This window comes from Cyanistes caeruleus, chromosome 4 (assembly GCF_971803275.1).
Source record: "Cyanistes caeruleus chromosome 4, bCyaCae1.hap1.1, whole genome shotgun sequence".
NCBI classification, from domain to species: Eukaryota; Metazoa; Chordata; class Aves; order Passeriformes; family Paridae; genus Cyanistes; species Cyanistes caeruleus.
The window spans coordinates 58,949,050-58,958,470 of record NC_141704.1 but is presented as its reverse complement, the minus strand read 5'-3'; the positions used below and the strand labels follow the sequence as shown (position 1 = coordinate 58,958,470).

Below are 9,421 nucleotides of genomic sequence, written 5' to 3'. Positions count from 1 at the left end.
CACAGAGTTACAGTTTTAGCCTTTTTATAAGAAATCATGGTCTACTATGCATCTGTTAGCTTGTTTAAAAGTCCTAAACACTGTTTATTAACTGTTATTCACTAATAATCAAACCTTGCAATTTTTTTTTTGAAAGCTGAGCAACTATTTGGTTTGTAAGTGTCGCAGCAGTTCCACAAAGCCTCTGCTGTCATTTCCATGATGGATAAAATCGCTCTGTATGTGTAACACTCCACGTGTCCCCTCAGGACAAGCCTGTCCCGAGCCTTATGGTGGCTCTTGTGCCTCTTCCCCTCCAGGGTCCCCAACGGGCAGTGAGGGAAGGGGGAAACGATGAGGAAATGCTGGAATTGTATACATTTCCCTTCACCGCCCTCGAGCGCGCACTTCCCGCACGGACTCTTCCCAAATGTCTCCTCCAAGCCTCTCCCTGGTCCCAAACTCACATCCTCTGGCCCCACGGAATCCCACAACGGGTTAGGGTGGACGGGACCTCAGTGGGGAACCTGGTGCCACCTCCCTGCTTCAGCGGGGCCATCCCAGAGCACAGCGCACAGGATTGTGTCCAGATGCCCCTGGAATATCCCCAGTGAATGAAATTCCCGGTCTCTCAGGGCAATCTGTGGGAGTCGCTTTTCCTCCTGCCCAGGTGGAACTTCCTGGGATCGGTCCCTGCGCGTTCCTCTGGTGCCATTGCTGGGCCCCCCGGAGCAGAGCCTGGGCCCTGCTCTGAGCCCTCCTTGCAGACAGCGACAGACCGGACTGAGGGTGCCTCTCGAGGCTGAAAAGCCCCACCCCGTCAGCCTTTCCAATCACTAAATAATCTCCGCAGCCTCCGCTCCAGGAGCTCCACGTCTCCCTCATCGTGAGTATCCCAGGACTGGACACGGGAGTGGCCGGATGCGGTCTCGAACCCGCGGCCCCCTACTCGGCAGCAGGAGGGAGGTGCCGGCGCTGCCGCAAGGGGCGCTGGAGCGCCGAGCGCATCGATCGCCGCCGTCCATCCGTGCATCGGTGCTCGGCTCCCTGGGCAGCGCCCGCCCAGCCCTGCCCGTCCCCCGCCATTTCGCACCGGGACGGGAAGGGAAGGGACGGGACGCGACGCCAGGCGGAGAGGGAAGGGAAAGGAGAGAAAAGGAAGGGACGCGACGCGACCCGGGCACGGTGGGTGCCGGGAGCTCCCGTGGCACGGCCAGCCAGGTACCGCCTATCGCCACCCCGCCGAGCCGGGGCGACCCTCTTCCTTCCTTCTCTCCTTCTCCGCTTTCCCTTCGAGGTGGGAAGTGCAGCCGGCGCCCCTTTTCTCCCCCATCGCCGTTCCCCGTCCCCCTTTCCCTCTCCTATCCCGCACCCCCTGAGCCGCTCCCGGCGGCATCCCCCTGAGCCGCATTCCCGGTCCTTCCCGGCGGGAGGGGACAGGTGGCCAACGCCCTGCGGGACCCGGCGCTCGCCCGAGACATCCCCCACCCCTCCCTGAGCCCTCACGGATTTATTTCCCCCCTCCACCTTTTCTCCCAAATCCTTAAACCCGGAAAGTTGGGGCGGCGCGGGCGCGGCGCTGGCAGGGGCAGAGGGAGCCGGGGCGGGGCGGGCGATGCCCCGGAGCCGCGGGGGTCCCGCAGGCACGGCTCGCCCGGCAATTAAAAATTAATAAAGCCCACCCTAAACTGTGTAGAGGAAGCCGTGCTCGCCCTGTCTCCTGTCCGGGCACTGGAGGCGCGTTCCCGGCTGTGAGCCCCATCCCGAGGGGAGCTGGGACGCTCCGGGAAACCCGGACGGGCTCTGCGAGGCACCGGGAGGAAGCGGCGAGGAACTAAATCCCTTCACGGATTAATTCCTTGCACGAAATACTCTTTTGGCCTTTCCCGGAGTTCAGTGCTTTTTAAATTTATTTAGTGTATTTAAAAAAATATATATTTTTTTAAACTTATTTCGTGTTCTTTAAATCTTTGTGTGACCGCTGCCTGTCGGCCGAGTGCCCGCTCCACATTCCCTGTGTGTGTAATATTTGAGGAACAGCATTCCCTCATCCCTTTTTGTCTTGTCTTGCAGGGAGGGAGCTGCTTCCCGGTAATAGTAGAGGATCCTGACGCTGAATGAGAAGGCACCGGCAGCATCCTCGTTAGTGGGAGCCCAGCTCTGCTTAATGTTGGTTTCTTTGTCATCAGGTCTGCTAAAAAATGACAGAGTATAAACTTGTGGTGGTTGGAGCTGGTGGTGTAGGCAAGAGCGCCTTGACAATACAGCTAATCCAGAATCACTTTGTGGATGAATATGACCCCACAATAGAGGTAAACACTTTCATCTCATACTTTTTGTGAGGGGAGATTATCAGTTAATAATGGTTCTTGTTTGCTTTTGGACACTTACCACAAGGACAGGGCTTTATAGTAGAAAGAGCTCAGAGATAGATAATGGTCTGCTTTGGAGACAGAACTGCTGTCTTACTTCTTGATCTGGCTGTGGAACAACAGCTGCAGTAAAAAATTACCAGTTTTGATCAGTTAAAAGCGTGGTGTTAATTGCCATGTATCCTTGGGCAGTTTGGATACTTGTGTTTAGGATCTCCATGACAAAGTATTTGCAAACTCCCTTGAAAACGCTTGGTGAAACTCTTCATAGCTTTGTGCAACCTCTTAGATGGGACATTTTTCCTTTGATAAGAAGGAATTAAGAAGATAAATTAGTGGTTGTGAAACGCATGTGCCAGTCTTTCTCAGCTCCTATCACTGGGATCTGTTTCACACAGGGAGAAATGTGTGTTAGAATGTTACAGTGAATGAAGCAAAAATTGGAGCCTGTTTTGTTTTATTTTTTTCTCTGTTTAAACACACCAGTGTGTGTTTTCCTATCTAGAGAAAATGTTACAGCATACCTTCTGGAATGGGTTCTTTGAAATACATGGCTCAGTACCTCAAAGCTTGAAATTGTATTTAAACTTTAAAAGTTGTGCTGTTTTAAAGGTTTATAATGAGCAGGCAAGCTCTGCTTTTTAAATACAAGAAAAATATCAGTGCTGTCTTCAATCTCCTGTGGATTGTTGCATTTAACAACCTCCGACTCTATGAAAGGAGAAATGACACCATAACTTACCCCAGGTTTTTTTATGTTCCCAGCACTGAAGCTCTGCATCTCATGACTTATTATTTATATGTTTATCCAGCAAGGCACTTCCAGGCTCACTTGAAGGAATCACAGGTGTTTAAATCTGGGCTTAAAATGGAGACTTGGGAAATGTGTAGGTAGTGATTTTCAGGGAGACACAAGCAAGAGGAGCCAGTGCCCCGAGGTGGCACAAATTTAGCAAGGGCCTGAGCCCAAACATAGATGTGTTGAGTTGAGGTTGTTTCATGTGCCTGTGTGTCTTACTGTTTGTCTCTTGCATGGCTAGATAACGTCTTGCTTGCAGCAGATTTTGTGACTAGACTTGTACAGAAAAGTGTTTGACTTACAGCAGCAGAGCAGCTCTTTCAATTACTAAGATATGAAGTCTTACAATGACAACCCCAAACACTCTCTAAAATCACACAAAACTTGCTGAGAGGAACAAGCCAAATGGGATTTTACCTTTTGCTGTGAAAGGATCTTTGGAGACTGTTGGTCTTTGATGCTTGTTCATAATTACCTGAGTTTCTCTTAGGTTAGAGGTGTGTTTAAGCACTGCAGAAAGTGCTGTGCAGGTTCCATCTTATAAGTTGTCATTGTGTAAACAGTTTAGGAACAGAGAAACTTAAATGCCATTATTCCTGGAGCGCTTGAGGGATTTTGCTATTCAACCAGCTGAGTGATCTGAAGGCCATGAAATACATTTTTAATGTAAAATAATAAATTGGAAATACAGTTCCTTATAGAATGAACCTGAAAATCCCAGAGCTGTGTCTTTAATTCATAGAATCATAAAATGGTTTGGGTTGGAGGGGACCTTAAAGATCATCTTGTTCCCATGATCAAGGACACCTTCCACTAGACCAGCTGCATCTGGCCTCGGCCATTTCCAGGGATGGGGCAGCCACAAATGCAGTGCTGTGGTCCAGAATCCATGTGTTCTTCTTTAAGAATGACACCAAATTAACTGGTTATTAAGCAACCCAATAGATTTTGCCAGCGTTCACAGCGTGTCACATGCAGCAGCGTTTATTTCTGCTCCCTTAACAAGTTCTTGTCTACTAGATCCCGTTCTTACATTGTAAATTCTGAGACCTCGAGGATGGAAACTGTATCTTCCTCCTCCTGGTAACTGGCCTTGTGTGTGCTCACATGTGGGTAAGATATAATTCAGTGCCAACAAGGGCAGGCTGTGATTTGAAGTGGCAAACAAAAATAAAAATTTGGTTTAAATGCTCCAGTTTATGCTTGGGCAGAATTCCACTTGGTTGAGGAGGATTGGTGATGGTGCTTTCTGTTAGGTGCAGTTGTGATGCTGATCAAAAAACAATAGCTGTGGAGTGGGTTTTAGGCAGTATGAGAAGATAAGGCTAAAATTGCCCTGACTGTTAAATAATTAGGATAGTTCAGTAGTGTCACTACTGTTGTTTGCCACTTACTACTGTTTCTTTCATTGCCATACAGCAAAATACTCCTTTTCCATGCAGATAGTTAAGCTAAATAGTTTGGGGTAAGATAGAGAAGATAGTTTAATGTTTGTTGTCCATGATATATTTCGTAACTACACAGTTACTGAATAATTCTAAATATTTCCTATGATTAACAGAATGAAACTACACTTCTAAAATTCTCATGTTGTGAAGACATGATATGGTGCAGCAGAGGAAAAACCACACTAATTACTTAATCACAGGTGCCTTTACAATGTTAATTTTGCTCCTGTTTTTTGGTGGAATAAACCTAATGATTCAACAGATAACCTGGTTGGAAAATGTCAAATTTCAGGGCCTGCTTGAGTGTTTTATTACTTAAATCTGAGCACAGCAGATGGCAGGGCAGGGGGAGGACTGAAAATGAGTGTTTGGGTGGCTGCAGTTGCTCAGATATCCATGCTTTATGTGTGTTTCACAGTCCAGTGCTTTATTTGAAGGAGATGTCCGAGCAAGGATTTATAGCCAAGTAATTTTAAGTGTTTTATTTTAAATTAAATGGGCAGCAACCATTGTAAATTTGGCGTGAGCAGTTGGGGCAGTGCCCTCTACTGGCCGAGGCTGAGTAAATCTTACTTGTGCTCTCTTGAATTTCTTTCATTTATTAGCTTTTTTACACTTTCAGGACATTTCAGCTCTAAATATGTGTCGTCTTTTAAATGTCCCAGAGAAAGAGCAGCTCTCATGGCTGCTTGTCAGAGGTTTTGAAATTGGATTAGCCAAATCCCTCGGCTGATGTAGGAATACTGATATTTAAGTCCGTGTTCTTAAATGACCTGTGCCCTCCTGAAACAAGCACCAATATTTAGTAATAGCTTAGTCTCAGGAGCTGCGATATTTTAGCATTAAATCTCTGGTATAATGGAGTTTTGTGGAGTAATAATTACTTGCCTAGATGGGATTTATTAAGCACTGTGGTTTTTTTAGCTAAATTCCGTACATAGTGTAAAGCTGAGATTTCAGATCACATTTTCTTATCAGTGCTTGTGAGCAGATGGAATTACTACTACTTTAACATAATTCTTGCTGTTTTTTATGATTTACAAAAGGCCAGTAAAAGCAGGTTAAGCGATCAATGAAATTTTTGGTAGTTACATACTGTATACTGGGGAGAAACTGGAATTTCACATATGAAGCTGGGTAGGAATCAGGAATTAATTTTCTAGTTTGCATTATTTCTAGTTTGCATTTTGTTTTTACTTAATAGCATCAAATATGATTTAAGGTTTGATGTCTTGGAAGAGGGAGAGGAAAAAAGGCCAAAAATCAAAGTATTTATTTTTTCACTTGTCTGGAAATCATAAGCTTCAATTTTCTCTCCCACATCTTTCTTTTCCTTCCGCTTTAAATCCCCTCACTAGGTAGTCATAAAGATTTTCTCCCCAGAAGTGGCAAAGCAACTTAGCACCTCAGAATAGTAATTTTTGTATCTGTGCTGTGTTTTATGCTGGTGTGTCTTTGCTGCTACTGCTGACATGGTAGGCAGTTCTTAAAAGCAATTCTTTTCTCTTAAAAATTATTTTCTTTGATGAAAATTACTTAAAGCTTTTGTTTAGAGCTTAGTTGAGCTCTAAAAGGACTTCCCTTTGAAGTCCTTAAGATGGAAAGGAATAATACAGGCTTTTCAAGAACTGCTTTTCATATTTTTGAACTAGCAGTCAAATTGCAAGAAGAGAAAATGCAAGCTTTGTAAATATGTCTGGGATGATAAAAGTTCTGCTAGTACAGTGATAAAGGTATCCTGGGACATGGGGGATCTACTCTTGAATAGCATTATTGGAATGAAGGTGAATCCTTAGGTTTGGGAATTTTTTGTCATTTTTTTTTCCCTTTAAGCAGCAAGATAGAATATTAACTTTATTTTAAAACACGTCGGAGCTTGTGTGTTTCTCAGCTGTATCAATATTTGAACATGGTTTATATGTTTCTGAAGTAACTTACCTGCTTCTTACCTGAACATTGAATTTGCCCTGCTGTGAAATAAATAGTCCCAAAATCATGTTGGAGGCAAACTTTTATCTTTAAGGTAAACAGTAAGTATTGTTTTACCTGATATCGTGAGCCTTAATGACATTTAACAGTAAATGTGAGATTACAGAGTTGGTTTAGTTTAAAATACTGTCTTTTTACAATTCTCTCCTGATTTTTTCTTAGCATGAGCAAAAGGAAAGAATAGAGTCTTTTGTAAAATTACAAATGGATAGAGTATCCTAAGAGTAGGTGTACTGTGCCCAAAAATGAGTAGAAAGGTTGTTCTGAATTCACCTTGCAGCTGGCTAGAATTGCAGTTTTAATTCTTTAATTCCCTTCCCAGTAGCTTAGTTACACTCCTGTATAGTGTCAGAACAGCAGTAAATATTGTGTTAATCTCTGGCTAAGGAAGCTGAAAGGTGATATCAGGAGCTTGTGTTCATACCTGTTATTTGTTACAAGAGCTGCTTACTGGGAATAATTCATGGTGCTGGTTGATGACACCTTTCCTAAACTCACTGCCATGGCTTTATTTCAAACACAGAGATGTTTATAGAAGTTATTGGCCATGTAATGCTCACCACCTCACTGCTAAAGCTGTGTACTCAGAGGCCTGGCACCAAAACAGAGATGTAATAAAATCTAGCTGGTGGGACTTTGTACAGATTTTAGCTACTTGAGTCAGTGACCTGAAAGCTTTGATTTGATAGCATTGAAATAATTTGTTCTGACATCTCTGTGAACCAGCCCATCAGAGTTTTAATATGGCTTTGTTGATCTGTCCTGGCTGAAAAGCTTGAATTTCAAATATATCAGCTAAGCTTTGATAACTTAATAACAGATACCATTATACACACCTGCTAAGGCATGCAAAACAGATTTCCTGCCCCAACTGAAGGCTTTGTATTCTTCACTTCCTTTTTAGTGGCAAAGGTTTTTTTGGAGTTGTCTTACTTGTGCATTCTTTCTGTATTATTATTTTGTGCATTCTTGTAGCATAGAATGAGGGGCAAATTGTAGTTTAAAAAAGAAATTAGTAGACTGAGTAAATTTAAGCACAGTCAAACTTTTTCAGTCCTTCTTCTTGTTAGTAAATAATATGATTCTCTCTGGATTTACTGATGTTCATAACCTTACCTGCTTGTGGTTAACCAAGGTTTATTTTTTATTTTCCTAGGATTCCTACAGGAAGCAAGTAGTAATTGATGGAGAAACCTGTCTCTTGGATATTCTTGATACAGCAGGTCAAGAAGAGTACAGTGCAATGAGGGACCAATATATGAGAACAGGGGAAGGCTTCCTGTGTGTGTTTGCCATAAACAATACAAAGTCTTTTGAAGATATTCACCATTATAGGTGTGTATGTGAAGAGATAATCCACCAGTTTTTGTATTAGGTGGGCAGGGGGCTTGTTCTTCCTCTGAATAATACAGTGGTCTCTCATGAAATAGGAAAAGTCTGAAAATTAGCAATATTGCAATTTATTTGTGCATCTGCTATCTAGAATTTTGGGTAATCTGAAAATCTGCTTTGCTCATAAATGAGGTGTAAATTATTGTGACTTAGTATTCTGAGTCAAGACAAAGATAAATTCTGTCCATTCCATTGATAAAATTGTTTGCTAAGATGGAAAAACAGTAGCTGTTGTAATTGTACAGACAGTAATGTCAATTGCTAGTTTTGTTTGGGGCTGGAAGGGAAAATACCTGGAGAAGAATAACCTGTGTGAGCCCTGATGCCTGAGAAGGATGGACACAAAAAACACAAAGCTCCAATATGACAGTAAATACCAACCTGTTATTATTTTTTTCATATTATCTTCTTTTAAATAATTAGTTAAGAATTCCAACACACACTTTCTTTCTCAGCTACACTAATTTAGAAATAGCTTTGGTGATCACCATAGCAGATTATTTATAACTTAGTACCTTACTGTTACCCTGTATTTTCCCTGGGTATTCTATTAGAAGCCAATGAAATTCCGACCAAAGATCACTGAGTGCATCAGCATCAGCCTAAGGTTAGTCCCAAACATGTGTTAATCTACCCACAATTAGGTAATAATAATATTATTAATAATAATAGAAATAATAATAGTATAATATCACAGATGGGTTTCCTGTGGGTTTAGAGGAGGAAGGGAAAAAGGCAAGAAAGATGTTGGTGGAAGGGGAAGAAGGAGCATAGAAGGAATTTTTGTTTTTAAGGAGAGTTGTAGATTTGCATAAGACCTTCACAGTTTCTTTCAAAGAGTGTTGGGTGTTGAGTGCTGGAATCTCTTCTGTGCATTGACAGACCTGTGGTGACCTTCCCTGAGGTCTCAAGCCTCAACTGGCTTGAGGCTGAACAATCATAAAGAGCTGGAAACAGTGTCTGTATTAATTAAGGAGCATATTTGGGAAGGCAGAAGTAATGAAATTAATGATTTTTATTCAAGCTTCTTCACAAGTACATCTAGCATCTTTCAAGATGCTTTCTAACTACTGCTTCAAAGGACTCATACCAAATTTCTCACTGTAGAGAGCCAGACTAGTGGTCTATTTTAAACCTCCTAAGTGCAGAATTTTAAATGCTGTCTTTAATTAAAGAACAAAATAAAATTACGACCTCCCCCAAAACCAAAACAAAATCAAGACAGCAGACATAGAGCTTTTGGCAGTGTTTTGGCAATTGAATTGAATATTATGAGTGTTGAATATAAGAGGTAAGTAGCAAGATTAATACCAGAGCTTCTTAAGCTTATTCTGGTATTAGCTGTTAAAAAGTTTAAAAAAAATAAAAAAATTAAAAATTTAAAAACCCCAGTGTAATGACATTAATATCTATAGTAGTTTGTAAAATGTCAGGCTTTTGGT

General features: G+C 42.3%; 1 protein-coding gene across 7 annotated transcripts in view; it reads left to right on the top strand.

The window, feature by feature from the left end:
- Positions 1 to 904: 904 nt before the first annotated feature.
- KRAS (KRas proto-oncogene, GTPase) overlaps positions 905 to 9,421 on the top strand; it is a 24,715-nt gene continuing 16,198 nt past the window's right edge. Inside the window, exons 1-4 of one of the 7 annotated variants that reach the window (XM_086884995.1) lie at positions 1,030 to 1,200; positions 2,053 to 2,070; positions 2,169 to 2,291; positions 7,744 to 7,922. In XM_086884995.1, the coding sequence (XP_086741121.1) occupies positions 2,181 to 2,291; positions 7,744 to 7,922 (290 nt within the window). In that variant the 5' untranslated portion in view covers positions 1,030 to 1,200; positions 2,053 to 2,070; positions 2,169 to 2,180. Of the gene's footprint in view, positions 1,277 to 2,052; positions 2,292 to 7,743; positions 7,923 to 9,421 lie in introns of all 7 variants that reach the window. The other 6 variants (XM_086884992.1, XM_086884994.1, XM_086884996.1 and 3 more) reach the window with 6 other exon arrangements.